Source organism: Sinocyclocheilus anshuiensis, unplaced genomic scaffold, assembly GCF_001515605.1.
Source record: "Sinocyclocheilus anshuiensis isolate Anshui unplaced genomic scaffold, SAMN03320099.WGS_v1.1 scaffold447, whole genome shotgun sequence".
Lineage (NCBI taxonomy): Eukaryota > Metazoa > Chordata > Actinopteri > Cypriniformes > Cyprinidae > Sinocyclocheilus > Sinocyclocheilus anshuiensis.
The window spans coordinates 4245638-4261183 of record NW_015552615.1 but is presented as its reverse complement, the minus strand read 5'-3'; the positions used below and the strand labels follow the sequence as shown (position 1 = coordinate 4261183).

The 15546-nt window shown below is 37.5% G+C and overlaps 1 protein-coding gene across 1 annotated transcript in view; it reads right to left on the bottom strand.

Moving 5' to 3' along the window:
• Window positions 1-14983, bottom strand: part of LOC107666015 (guanine nucleotide-binding protein G(s) subunit alpha-like) — a 37383-nt gene extending 22400 nt beyond the window's left edge. The window contains exons 1-4 of the mRNA XM_016457105.1: window positions 14400-14983; window positions 2902-2974; window positions 1126-1180; window positions 915-1034 (exon numbers count right to left, since the gene is read on the bottom strand). Of these exons, the coding sequence (XP_016312591.1) occupies window positions 915-1034; window positions 1126-1180; window positions 2902-2974; window positions 14400-14655 (504 nt within the window). The 5' untranslated portion in view covers window positions 14656-14983. The remainder of the gene's footprint in view (window positions 1-914; window positions 1035-1125; window positions 1181-2901; window positions 2975-14399) is intronic.
• Between the last annotated feature and the right edge of the window lie 563 nt (window positions 14984-15546).

Genomic DNA, 15546 nt, shown 5'->3' with positions numbered 1-15546 from the left:
CTAAAACTACAACCACTTCCTGCACTCGATTCTGAAGTTTAACAGTTAACGATCAACTCCGAGTCACGCAGCTATCCTGGCAATCCTGTAGCTTACAGAAAAACCAGCATCCCGCGTAGCAGCCATTGTACGTCTATCCAATTTTCAGGTGTCAAAAATTCTTACTCACTGTATCCATAATCTAATAATTCTAGAAATGTTTATGTAATGAAAGGGGTTTCTATTTAAAACCTTGTCTAAACCAGCAGGTGAGCTGTTCGTGTTCTCTAGTTTTAAGTCCATAGGGCCACCAAGTTTGAATCACCTGTAATTAAATCTTAAGCGGCCCATTGGCGCAGGTCAGGGCGGCTCTCCACTCCTCGTTCCCTAGACACAGAGCACCTGTCTAGGTGATGAGGGAGCAGGGAGTTCCTGGGTGGTGTGTGGCTCAGGTGAGGCCCTCTTAAGGGAGAGTTTAGAGGTTATTATAAGTAATCAGTCGTAATGAATGCCTCACCATTATATCTGAGAGTCACACGTTCACACACCCACATTTCCCTGAGGTGGGGCGCTTTTTCAATTCACCTATGTGTTGTCCCTAAGCAAAGAATAGCTGCTAATTTTAATTGCATAAACCACACAAGGCCCTACGACTGAGGAGAACCATCAAAACACACACGGGCCTGACACAAACATCCATGACACTCAGCCCAAAAACTAGGTGCACAATTTTTATTTTGATGTACATACTATGCTCACACAATTAATCGCCATTTTTACTTTTAAACTTGATCGGTCTTTTTAAAATGTCATGTTTTTCATAACTAAATCAGTCTTGTGCATGTCCAGCTAAAAATATTGAGATGGTACACACACTCTCACCAAAAAAAACAAAAAACAGGGGTGATGGGTTGACACAATAACTTTATACTCACCGGTGTGAATTCAAAGTCCTTCTGATTGGCTAAATTGAAGATGTAATCAATTCGAAACTTATTTGCGGGACAGGCTAACTGGACTGGAGGTACCAACACGGACATTGCCGTCACAATAGTCTGTAAAGGAAAAAAGACAATCAGAGTTTCAGTGCGTTCACGTTTTTACACCTTTGATTACTAGTTCAACTCAAGAAGCTTCAACACTTACCTCTATAGCTTCTTTTATATTATTCTTGATGTCTTGAATTTTCTGTTTTTTCTCTCTGTAAAACATTGACTCTTGGTTACTTCAGATCACTTCATTTTCAGGCAACATGAATGAATTAACTGTAATCTTGTGAACAGTATGAATTAAGCAACTTAATGCTACTTAGGGGCAGACGGTAAACCAAATTTTTATATCACAGTATGAATCGATTTACAGTATATCATGGTAATACATTACAAGTTCTTTTTGCTGAAAATTCAACAGATTTGTGATTTTATAGTATTTTATACATTTTGGTTTTATATGATTTTATAAGGTTATTTATAATAATTAAATGAATTTTCTGTTTTTTCTCTCTGTAAAACATTGACTCTTGGTTACTTCAGATCACTTCATTTTCAGGCAACATGAATGAATTAACTGTAATCTTGTGAACAGTATGAATTAAGCAACTTAATGCTACTTAGGGGCAGACGGTAAACCAAATTTTTATATCACAGTATGAATCGATTTACAGTATATCATGGTAATACATTACAACAAGTTCTTTTTGCTGAAAATTCAACAGATTTGTGATTTTATAGTATTTTATACATTTTGGTTTTATATTATTTTATAAGGTTATTTATAATAATTAAATAACTGTGTTTTGAAGTGTTTCCATAATCCTGTGAGGTAAATACCCTACAAATTAAAAGTGTATCATCGCAATTAACTACTTTGTCATTCTATTTTCTTCTCTATAATGGATGCAAAATGATTAAGTTTCATATTACGTAAGACTGGAGTTAAAAACTAAAGAATTATAACTAATATTATAAAACTGACAGTTCAAACTCTGAATTATGATTGGATGAGCTGCATTTGCTTCAGATTGTTGTAAAATAGCTAAATACAAACATGTGACCCTACATTAACTGAATACTATAGTAAATGCACGTATAGAACATTTTAGATCAAGTAGTCCTGGCCACTGCACAAATATACATTCTACCACAGCATAAATGTGTAACATTACAGAGCATAAACCACCGTAGCATTACTAATCCTTTTTTTCTTGACTTTTCCTGGCTTTCTAATCATCAAATTAGAACTTGTTTTCCAGATGCTGCAATCACAGTGTTTCTATTGACTAATTCATGCAACAATTATTTGCCTTTGTCTTATTTCAGCATTGAAATTTTAACCTGTGTTGAAATACTGATGGTCTATATTTCTGTAACCTCTGCAGTATTTTTGGACACCCTTTCTACACTGATTGAGGACTAGATTAGAGTATAGTAAATTATAGTAACAATCACAAAACTGGTTTCAGACCAGCTGCTAAGCATTTCATAATGGTAAATACTACTTATTGAAAGTCTGCTTTTCATTATAATGGGACTTTCAGTGAGCAATATAATGCTACATTAATAAAATGTCCTGTCACATTACAAAATAAAGCACTGCATTTTACTTACAATAAATACATATACTCTAAAGTTATAACTATAACATGTCCCACTAAATCAAGAGAACAACACAATGACATAAAGCACGCCATTACACATGGATTACCGACTTGGATATCAACATCCTCCCAAACCCAACTTTCACTTAAAAACATTACAGCAAAACGACGTTGCCCACAAAATGGCATGATGAATGAAAACAGGGTTTGTTTATACGCTATATCATACTTGACAGTAGGCTATGCTTATGGACAGAATAAAAATCTAGTTTGCGTTTGACTTAAGTGGAATCAAGAAAGTACATAGATGTGAAAGCAATACTTACTCAGCATTGAAGCCATTGACATGTAAAATGCGCATCTGTTTGACTATGGTGCTTTTCCCCGATTCTCCAGCCCCTGAGGGACGAGCAAAAGAAAGATATAAATCACAAGGGATGTGGGAGGAGGAGGGGGTCAGATATCACCCGATTCAACAGGAATAATTAATTAAATTTCACAGTAACATTTCTTTTTAATGGCAAACTAAACATGCACCTCAATCAGAAATTTCATGCTAAAAATCTAAAGCTAAAAGAACTGTCTATAAATTAATATATTATTGTTGTAAACATGCAACAGCTGCAAAAAAGTCATAATGTCACAGCACTTAACACACAGAATATGTTATATGGAATATCATAATTTTGTCCTTTAGTACACAAATAAAATGTCGCCAATTTAAGATTTTTTTAAATTATGAATACTCTACAGTTGCTTCCATATTTCATACCTCACGAGATTTCTATAAGATGCTTCTTTCTTTGATTCTGATTTTTCATTAAATTATAAACAATATCACTCCAATCAATCCTCTTGTAATGGCGCTTTTCCACTGCATGGTACGGGCTGTGGGCGAGATGCAGTAGTGGGGGTCGGTGATGGTGTGGGCCTCCGGAGCAGACCGAGATCCCGGAGCTCTTCGGCGTGCGCAGAGTTTAACTCTAAAAATGTGGTTCTGCCGACATCGAGCAGAAACTCACGACTTTATGTGCGCTTAAGAGACAGATAGACGCGACGAATACGTACAAAAGCACTGCGATTCACAAGACAAAAAACACGAAAACCCCTTTCTGTCGGGAGAGAGAGAAGCCGCAGCGTGTGAACGTGCCGCCATCTTGGAATGAATCTATAACTATAATGACATGTGAATAATCCCGCCCACTCTAAAGCGGTACTAAACTGCAGTGGAAACGCAAACCGAGCCGAACCGAGCCGAACGGAGCCGTGCCGTACCGTACTGAGCCGTACCGAGCCGAGTCGTACCACGCAGTGGAAAAGCGCCATAAGTAAACCAACTAAAAAGGAACTGGTTAGCTATGCATCAAATTAAATAGTGAAATGCAAAATAAAACATAAGGAACTATCCAGAAACACCACCTAACGTCTCTTAGAGCCATAGTTGTCAAACATTGACAAAGCTGAATGATTCTACAATTTATGGTCAACAATGCACAGTTGTCCGAGTTTCCAAGTGCTAAATATGAGAAGAGTTAACTTTTCAACTTTACAGAAGCACCAAAACACCTCAGATTTAGGCGCTCAGTTCAGATGTATGATGGGAAGTTGGGAACCTCTTTATCACAACACATATTTTGTTACAAGGCTCCAATTGTGTCAAATAGGCCTGTTTGCATACAGGAATTCCACTTGTGTGCTCCAATTACACTGGTACACATCCCTAAATCATATATCATTACAACACACTTAGATCATGGGTCTCTAGAAATATCCCTTAAACACCCACCAGACATTATGATTTAGAGTGCTTTGCTATGTTGAATACATGGGATTTTGATTTAGAATAGGGTACTTTTAGGCCATGTGTATATCTGAAAAAATAGACTGTTAGAGAACTGGGTTTTATCAGAATTAGTGAGACCAGTCTCTTAAACAGAGACTAAATCAAATCAAACTGAAGTTAAAACAACTTCATGTCGTGCTACGAAAGATCCATGAAATTAAAACGCTTGCTGATTTTATCGGGTTCAAGGTAGTAAGGTGGTAGATCAATGTTTTTTTTTTTTTCTAAATGGCCAATAATTCCAATGCCGATATCTAAAGAGCAGGGTGACCGGCTTAATGCTGATACTACAGTTTCATGTAAGCAAATAAGACATATACAAATTGCTGAATTTAAATAAACTTCATTATTTTTCACTTCAATTACTCAATTCAGCAACAACAAAAAAGTCCATCATTCTATAACAAATAGGCAAAATGACCATTTCTGTTCATCGGCTTGGTTAATACATCAGTCTATTGCTCAACTAAACTATGAATATTTAAAGCATGAAAAATATGTTAACTGATCTAATCAGTTTCTGTTTCAAATGTATGTCATCTCTCTTATTATTATCATTTTGGGCATGCCCAGAATGCTAAACCATAAAAATAGCACTATGCAAGCAACCCTTACCAGAACTAAACCTAAGAATGATGCACTAATCTCCCAAACATCTTAATTCAGAAATGTTTACTTAAACAGTTATTTCCATATATATGTACAGTAATAAGCACGCTGCTAATTTAGCAGGATGGAGAAACCACTCTAAACTCATGAACACCGGCCTAAAGAAACAGCATATGCATATGTAAGTGTATGCTTATGAGTGTGGGATCAACATGAGATAGTTGTGAGTGAATTATAAAATCATGGGAGCCCAAATATTTCCATAATGCAAAACCTAGTCAACATAAATCAGATGGGAATGAATGGAGTGATTGAGCGGTGTTGGGTGAAGCACCACAGGCCCTGAGGTGTCCACTACTACGGCCCACGAATCCCAATCGAAACGCGTGTACCCCCATCATGTACTCGGACAAATGAATCAAATTCACACAAAACGCTAGGAAATGTGACAGGCCCCGATGACGTCACACGCATCAGGAAAGTGTTCGCAGCAGTGACAGAACCTCAGCTTTCAGACCAACCTACCTAACAGTAGTAGTCGATGAGTTGCTCTGTAGATCTGTTTGTCTTTCTGGAGCTGTTTCTCTATCTTTTTGTTAGCTTCTCGCTGGGCCTTCTCCTCATTTCGCTGGTCCTCAGTCTTACTGTTGCCCAAACAACCCATTTTCCCAAAAACCCAAGAAAAGTTTTGGGGTGGGGTTGGGTGGGAGGTGTATCTACCGTATGAATAAATGATCCAAATTCCTTGATTGGCCTCCGATCAGAACACTTTGATGGAAAACCGGGACATTTATACTTGTATGCACATCGCTTCCCCGGATTTCGCTGATAAAGGGCAGGAGGGGAGCACGGGGAAATATGAAAGCTATGGGTGACTAGTATTGGCGAGAATAGGTGGTGGTAGTGAAAACACTAGGCCGGCCTACAGACGGCCGAGTCCTGTCGAGCGCTTTGCTGCTATAAAATATGAGATTTCTGTGTGTGGATGTGCATCCAGCGAAGCCTTCGACGTTACATGAATGATTTTGGCTTTCCCACGACGGCAATTTAGCAAATTTCCCGTCGCGAATCCATGGTAGGTTTCCCGAAATAACGAGCGACTCCTATTAAAATCATGAATAGCTCCACAAAACGCGATTCTTTTCGGTTTCTTGCTGTCGAATCCGCTGGCCGATGCAACGAGACGGGCAGAACGAGATAGAAAGGGTGGCTACAAATTAAAAAAATAAATATCTCCACCAAAATGACGGCATGTGGATCATTCCGCCCTGCGCCGTGGTCGACATGAACCTTTTAACTCCGTTACGAAACGACGTTGTCTGCGAGAAAAATACGGCGATGCTACTGAAAAATTCCCCTCAGATTGACGCTATTTCCCTCCTGTTCTGCTTACGGTGACTGATCGCTTTTTTTCGGCTTGTCCGAATCAAACGAGGCCCTTCGCCGTCTTCTCCGTTACTGTAATTTGAATTTCTCCTCACATCCGTAGGCTTTGCTTTGACGCGAGCGGCGATCCTTACGGTTCTTTCAACCGCAGATGCAAATGCGAGCGATTCCGTCGATATTTTAACGTACCGGTTATCGCAGTCCGAGTCCGCTGTCAGGCTACGCTTTGTATCCTTCTTGAATCCTTCTTAGATCATGTGCATTTGGATACGTGAAGATAAATCCGACACCACAACGACAGCGATGGATTCCCTACGGACGGAGCGCGTTGAATCCCCAATTGTGGCGAATGGATCCTTTTCGAGGGTGTATTTTTAGCGATTATTTCCTTTTCTCAGTGAATTGTACATTGAGATAGACAGCGTTGAAGAGATGGGTGGGGCAAACAGCTCTCATTGAACCCTGCTAATCACATGACAGCCCAAAAAACGTCAGCAAGAGGCGATTCTGCGGAGCGAGGTGCCCTCTTTGAAGACATGATTCATACGTGATAAAGTTCGCGATTCCCACCCGATCCATCTTTGACTATTGACCATTATCGCTGCTTATGTGTAGGGCAGTGCGTTACAATCTTATGTTTAACGCATAATTCTCTGAACCACAGCTTCGACCTGACAATATGTAAACACGCTCGTTTTAAATAGGACTGGGGACCGAGAACTGCTTCCGTGAACACATGCCACAGCCGAGTAATAATTAAATCATGTTAATCAGTTAATGGTTTTTGAGCGTACCTTTTGCATCCGAGGCACATGGAACACAGTAGACTACTAAAATACTCTGTCCACTGTGATTCGAATCCCGAAAAGATGGCTCTTTTGAGTCGATTCTTTGCAATGAATCACAAACATACAGGGCGACTAGTGCAGTCCGATTCCCGAACGACTGACTCGAATGAGTCGGTTCTTTACAGCGAATTAAAACATTTATGAATCACACAGAGCGCTTACTGAACGTGTACTAAAACGTACACATAAAAAGCTTTAGACAGATATATGTTTTTATAAATGTTCGTTTGGTATTTTTAATAGAATCAGTTAGTCGTACCATTTATTGTACTGCAGTCTGAAAAGTCCTCAAAAAGTATTGTCAAGCACATCTTTTGTAAGAACTGTATAATTTGTTATATCTGTATGTGAAATGTTATGTAAATATGAAATTCTCATGTGGCACCAGATGTCTGAGGACAGTGAATGCAATACGAGTTACAATTTTTCTTTACAAGTATTTAAAATAACTAACATTTATTAGTAGATATTTAAAAATTACTAAAGAATGTTTGAATTTAAGTGTTTGTTGTCTGTTGATATGTACTTAATCCTGATGGCCTCAGTAAATTGATAACTTATGTGACAATTATTGTATTAATAAACTGACACATTTGTGAGAGAGTACTTAATTATTAATCACTGCAGTGTACACAAACATAATTGCAAATAAGAGAACAAGTTACTTCTTAATATACTAAAAGTGCAAATATTTTGAAGGTACATTTTATGGCCACTGATTTAAGCCATGATTTTTCCAATATGGCAGCAACATACAACGGTAGCAAACCAGAAGTAAAACATACGCTGCAAAGCCATGAATGATTCACCAGCCAAAGGTGTATAGAGTCCAGGCTCATGTTCATTTGAATGGTTAAAAGTGCTTTTTATTATTACAATAATTATAAGCTTCCTACAACAGTATTTATTTTCTATTTTGTAAACTGGTTAAGTAAGTTTAGCTTGAAAAAGTACTATACATTCATTAATCTACCTGCTGAGAATCTCCACAGACATGCAATATGTCATGTACATGTGCAATATAAATCAGAAAATAAATCAGAAACACTAAATAATCTAACATCAGCTTATATATATTCTATTTTGGCATTTAATGACTACATTCGTTAGACTAAACAAGATGCCAACGACTTCTTAGAGGTTTGTTACAGTCAATCTAAATTAAAGTAAAACTTAATAAAATAGTCAGGTTTTCTACAAAATTATTTTAATAAAAACTGTCTTAGCATATACTCAAAATATTAGTTGTTCATTGTAAACATACAATATATCACACATTACATTCATTAGACGTGCTAGAAAGAAAATGTATACTGACATACATCAGGATACTATATACTTGTACTCTATAATCAGTTTTTTTAATACATTGCATTTGGTTGCATTTAGTACATGCATTGGTCGGTGTGAATTATAGTCTAGAAGTACAGAGTTGTTTTTATTATTCTTTTCCTTCAGCTAAAAAAATGGCACTGATATTATTTCATTCAAGCTATAGTAACAATCTAAAGCCAAACATAAATGAAGTCTATATTTGGTGCCTTGATGCATTAACTTGAGTCATTGATTTTTCTCGTGCATTTATCTGTATTGCTCCAAACAAAGGCTTAAAATAGTGACATGCTGATAGTCAGAGAGTAAACCAAAGAATCCAGACACATAGTTCTAGTATAAGAGATCATGCAAAAGTCATGTCAACACATGAGCGATAAACTACTGTATGACAGTGACCGAAAAGGAAAATGACGTTTCATTGAGCTATTTTTTGACACCCTGTGGTCTATTTTTGATCCCATAATCTTTGTGCGGCATTCGGGGGCAGAGACTAAACAGACTGATTTGGAAACAAGGGGCAGTATGCGTGCGTATACAGTGAGGTTTTTTAAAAGTTTAAGCCTGAACTAATCAACATAAAGTTAACAAGTCACTATACTCAAAGTTCTTCAGTGGTCACATCCGTATACAATTAAATTCCATTCTGAGACAAAACCAGTTATCACCTTTAAATGTAAGGATGCATGGATGATGTATAGCAGTTGAGATGACTCTTGGGTTTGAGTACACTACACTATGATCTGTCACCAGAAGGTGGCAGCATTTCTTTAATATTTGATCTCCAGCAGACTTGTTTTTTGTGAAACTATTTGTGTCCCGAACTCTATATACAACAGTTAAATGAGGATAATCAGAATGCTCTGTCTCATATTCTGTGCTGAAGACGTTTGACAGAGCGCAAAACACGAAATATCCATTACACATTACACATTCTCTTAATAATAATAATAATAATTCAGTCTCACGGTTGTTGTTAACCCTTCTATTTGAGAAATAACTATCCAAATAAAAAATAAATGATTTAGCAGTTGTGGAAAACATCATTTGTTGTCCTTACAAGTCTTAAGTCTCTTCCTTTGTTTTTTCCTTTGATTTGTATGAAGGCTGATCAACAGTGGATGAATATTGTTGTAAACTGTTTCCTTGTTTTCCATTTTATGTGAAGTTTATTATCCATAACAATGTTCTTTCACTACATATTAAGGAGTCATAGATCAATATATTAGCCAATATTTCTGTGGCCAAAATGCTTTGACATATGTGACCCTGGACCACAAAAATTTCCTACTGTAAAATATCAAAACTTACATTTTGATTAGTAATATGCATTGCTAAGGACTTCATTTGGACAACTTTAAAGGTGATTTTCTCAATATTTTAATTTTTTTTGCACCCTCAGATTCCAGCTTTTCAAATAGTCGTATCTCGGCCAAATATTGTCCTATCCTAACAAACCATACATCAATGGAAAGCTTATTTAATCAGATTGAATATGTTGTATAAATCTCAATTTTAAAAAATTGACCCTTATGACTGGTTTTGTGGTCCAGGGTCACATATTGAGTGCGGCAGCACAACTTTTCAGGATCCAACACACAGCTTTGTTAATGTATAATAAACATTCAGTTTTAATTTCAGAAACGTTTGAGAAGATATTGTTTAAAATGAAGTTTGTATTTGTTTTACTTGCCATAATTAATTATTACAGGGCTTTCACGGGTCTTCAAAAAGTCTTAAAAAGTCTTAGTTGTATCAAATTTAAGCCCATAAAAAGTCTTAAATGGTACAAGAAAGTCTTAATTTTGTTTTCAAGAGGTCTTAAATTTGAGGACGGAAATTGAAGAATTGTGAAATAGCTTAACAAAGGCTATGATTTCATTGATTAAAAATGAGCGCTGCATGTTTCAAAGTCATGTGCTGTGCTGCTTTGTGGACTGCGATTACCGGGGGAACAGGGCTGTCGCTAGTGGGGTGAAAGGTGATGACGATTATAGGGGACTACAGCTGAGGGGGGCCCCCGGCCATTTCAGCCACACAGAGAGCCATGTCTCACAGACAGTGCACAAACACCGAACCGAGCTTTCTTTCGCATCCTCCTGCACCTGAACGAACAAATAAATCTAGCCAGTTTAAACATACAAACATAAAAAGATGCAAAAAGCTTAATTCAGCACCCGTGCAGAGTTTTGCCTCTCCTTGCTCTTGAACCAACAGATACATACAAAATTATGGCAAGTATCTTCGAAAAGAACTGTCGGTTATGTGAACGTAAACAGTTTGGAAAGAAATTGGATGTGTATCATTATATTGGATCCATTGTCTCTTAAAGTGGTCGCGCCTAATTTACTAGCTGCTGTCGGTGTCCTTAATGTTAATCCAAGAAATTAAATTAGAGAAAATCACTCACAGCTCTTTACTGAATTACTTTGAGGTTTTAACGAGGATTATTCTATATTTAATTTATACAGTGGAGACTGTGCAATGATATTTGATTATTTAGTTTCTGTACCTGGACACCTACAAACTTGAAAAAAACAAACATTGTTTAATTTGTATCTTTGTTTTATTTATTTATTTGTGCTATTTACACAATTTCAAACAGGGCCCATGGGTAAAACCTGCACCAGGGTCCCGCAAATCCCAGCTACAGTCCTGCCGGGGAAACCGCTATATTTCTGTCATTCCAAAAGCACCACCTGCTGGCAGGAGATTGAATTTGACTCATCTCTTTTCTTAGAAATTGTGTACATGCTAAAATGTGAAGTTTATAATTTTATAAAACTTTTTTTTTTGTGAAAACCTGTACCTGAACTGTAAATCATGTTTTTACAGTCATTTTACAGTTTAATATGTTACCGTAGACATTGCTCTACCCCACTCATATGGTATTAATTTTATTTGTGCAGGTCTTAAAAAAGGGTCTTAAGGTTCTCTGTTTTGAGTTTGAATGATGAATAATCACAAAATGAAATGGGACAGAAAGATGTGAGATGTGTGTACAAAAAAAGACATGAGTTTTGTAGTTGGCTGAATAAGTAGAAATAAACATGTTTAGCTTATTTAACACAATTTTTTATCCCTTTGAGGGCAACATGAGTAGTGTTTGTAGGGCGTTTCCTATAAGTCTCTATGATATTCTTGTCCTTACTGTAGATGAATTTTAATGTTCTATGGGGGGTTTTTTTCACCCGACCCGACAATAATAGGTATGGCGCTGTTACACAATGAGGTTTAATACAGTCCAACCTTTAACTTAGGACCCATTTGTGTTATGTCACATTACATAAGACAGTCCCTTTCAAGGAAAGATGTAATTCGGGGAATTAGTCGCCTTCTCCTCGTCTAATGTTATATTAAGAACTGCATGCCTTACTTTTTTTTTAACCCGAACAAAAATACGATTGTTCTTGGTGACAATCAACTTGCTTAAATTTTCGGCATGCATTATAGACCAATTGGCTTATTTTAGTTGTGTGTAACCAGCGGTTAATAGCCCCTGATTCTATTAAAACGGGATGAAGTATGTGTTGAATGTCTTTTGTCATGCCCTGCATGAAGTTGCATGATCAACAGTGGACTCCTTATGAGTCCATTCATCTGATTTCATGCAATATTTCATCCATGAGAGGATGTGATTCTGTTAAGTGAGCAATAACAGCATGCAATCACTTAAAATAAGACATTACACTTGTGGGCTTGCAGCTGTGAGCAGTGAGATCTAGCCTCAACAACAGAGGCAGCAGTCAAAAGCAGCCACATCAAAAGAGACCAAGTTAAGCTACAAACATTTTCATTGAGGTTGATTCTGCCTTAAAATGACAAATTGTTATTAAAAGCCCAAAAGCAGAAAGAAGGACACACTTCATAACCAGACTTCCTTTTTAGACGAGCGCGCACAAACACTACCGGCCAAGCCCCATAAAACACACAGAGATCGTTTTCCTACATTCTAAAGTTGCAACAATCAGCTTTGTATGTGTGTGTCATCTGTTTTTGAACCGAGCACCCGCATGACTAGAGTATTTTGGTCACAGAGCTTAACAGTTTCTTCGTTTGTGTCGTCAGGCTGCCCTCCTTTTCTTGTGTAACTTGTTAATAAAAAGAAGAACAGCTCTCATAAAGGTAGCGGCATATGAGGCCTTGTGTAATGCTACTTTATCAAACCACGACTGCTCTAACACTGTGTGAGCCTCCAGGGAACGCCAAAGGGGAAGTCAACGAGTTTGAAAGAAAAAAATAAGGCACTAGAAATTTCTTGGGATTCGTCACACCTTTAAATCTACATATATTCCAGACCGATGGGCATAGACACATTAAGTCTATGTGTTAAGCTGTACCTACACTCACTCACATCATTAACATATCCCTTCACACTGGTGTTTTTCCCTCAACATTTAGACAGGCTCGTATAACCCCACTACTTAAGAAACCCACCCTTAACCCATCTCTTTTAGAGAACTACAGACCGGTTTCCCTTCTTCCTTTCATTGCAAAAACACTTGAACAAGCTGTGTTCAACCAAGTCTCTATACCTTTCTCACAGAACAACCTCCTTGACAGCGGGGAAAAAATAATAAAATGTATGCCACAAGAATAGCATTGCAGTTTTAGAAAATTAAATGGTCTTCGGAAAACTGTTTCACTTCACTTTTGTACAATTTTAGACCGGAATCAGCAGAATGTCTAGATTTATGTTCTGCAAAAAATGTCTGAGTTAAAATTTCATTCTTTGCTAAACAAAAAAAACAAGTAGGGCCAGTTTTCCTGCTACAGATTAGATCTTGACCAGATGCTTTCATTGTTATGACAATCCATGACCATCACAGAAACCACGTTTAATCTGAGTTAAAAAGCTCAGGCCATATGAAACTCAAAATTACTTGAAATGCTCTTTTTGCACTGTAGACATTTTAGGGGGCATATTCAGAATAGCGGTCAATCAATATGTTTTTCAGTGACCGACCGAAAACCAGGATGACAATAGTTTCCACCAAAATACCACAAAACAACCTTTCCCAGTACTTTCCATGGACAAAGTACAAAATAGGACCTGAAACGTCATTTTCTTTCTCAGCAAGTGGTCAGTGAAAGGAGCTGCTATATGGGTTTATAGTGTCTACAGTTTAACATTTATGTGGCTCTTTGTTTAGCAGTAAACATTAAATGAACAAAATATATGCATTTTTATTAAATAAAATAAACCTATGAATGAGAACATGGGTACGACCCTTTTTTTTACTTACTAAATGAGACCTGATTCTATTATCTGGTAATCAACAGTAGGCCACAGATGCTGATGCTTGCATTTAACCAAAATAGTCTTTAGTCATGTGGACCTGCAAAATATGTCATTTGTATTAGGTGTAAATGAAGAACAGAGTAAAAAGTATAATTTTATAATCAATGTAAATGTAATTAAGTATTCCATTTCAATTGTACTTGAGTAAAGATTAATACTTAAGTATGCTAATAAAGTTTTTTACCATTTTTATATCTAAAGTTTATATGCATTCAACAGATGCTACATTGTATGATTTTAATTGTTAGTGGAGATTACCTCTTAAGTGGTGCAGGCCAAACATACTTAATGCATTTAAAACTTGTTTATGCTAATTTTATTCTAGACTCATCATCACCTCTAACGCTTAAAAAAAACTACCACAGTATATAGGTGGAAACGACGGTTACCACGGTAACGTGTTTTAAAGGGCCAGTCGCAAACTTTCCGTCGGACGCGTCGGCTCGTGGCTGCTCTCATTTATTTACGTTGACAGCAGATAAAGTAGTCGCACCATCCTCTTACCTAACAACAGCAGTCTGTGCGTTTGCTTGTACTCTCTCTTCTCCGCCTTCAGGCTCTTGTCAATGTTTCGACTCCGTTTGTTCTCCGCTTTGGCCCGCGCCCTGTCCTCCACCCGCCGCTGCTCTCTGAGCTGCGTGTCAGAACTGTCCAAATGACCGGACTCGACATCGATCCCGGGACTCGCACCGGTCCGTCCGCCGGTGTATGAGATCGCCGACTGTGATAACCTAGATCTGAAGCTGTGACACATCCCCATGGCCAGAGCTGGGATCGATCCTTAACATTCGAATGGAAAAGTCTTGCAGGATAAGAACACCATGATGATGATGATGATGATGATGGTTATCCAGGTCAGGTGGAGAGAAGGCTCGCTATCCCTTACAGCCTTATCGCTCAGGCTCTCCAAAGGTGTCAGTTAGCCTCATCGGGTTTTCCCTCAGTTTCTGACATTCACGAGTAGACAGGAGTGAACTTTGACCGGACACGCATAGCGTACTTTTCACTGTTTGTTATTCTTGCTCTACTATTTCGGGACGCCACTCCAAGTCCCTCCTCGTCCGCCGGAGCTCTCGCCGCTCCGCTCGCTCTCTCTGGGGCTGACCTGAGATCAGCTCTGCTCCGTAACTTTCGCGCAGCGTTAAATTTTCACGAGCGGCAGGGGGAGGTCACTCACTCCGTGACGTTGTTCAAATATTTGTGGCTTCACAAATTATCTTAAGGGAGATGAAAAACAGTTTAATTTCATTAATCTTGTCTTAATTTTGATGACATTCCATACATACAGAGACAAATATTGATGTTAATAAATAAATGTATTTACAGAAAACACACTTACTGAGTGAAATTAAGTGATTATTTCGATTATTCCCCGTGGCGGTAATTTTATCTCGGTTGTTATTCATAGTGTTGTATAATGTTGTTGTTCGTTGAATAAAAAAAGGTCACCCCGTGACGTCACACGGAAAAAATAGCACAATTTTAGTTTTGTAAACCAAGTATTCCTTTGATCTATTTATAGTTTTATTATATGATGGAAATTGTTAAGATGTATTTATTTATTTTATTCTGTTTTATGTTAAAATTAATTTAATATTATTTTACAGTGTAACTTGTTTATTATTGTAGACACCTTTTTTTTTTTGTACCT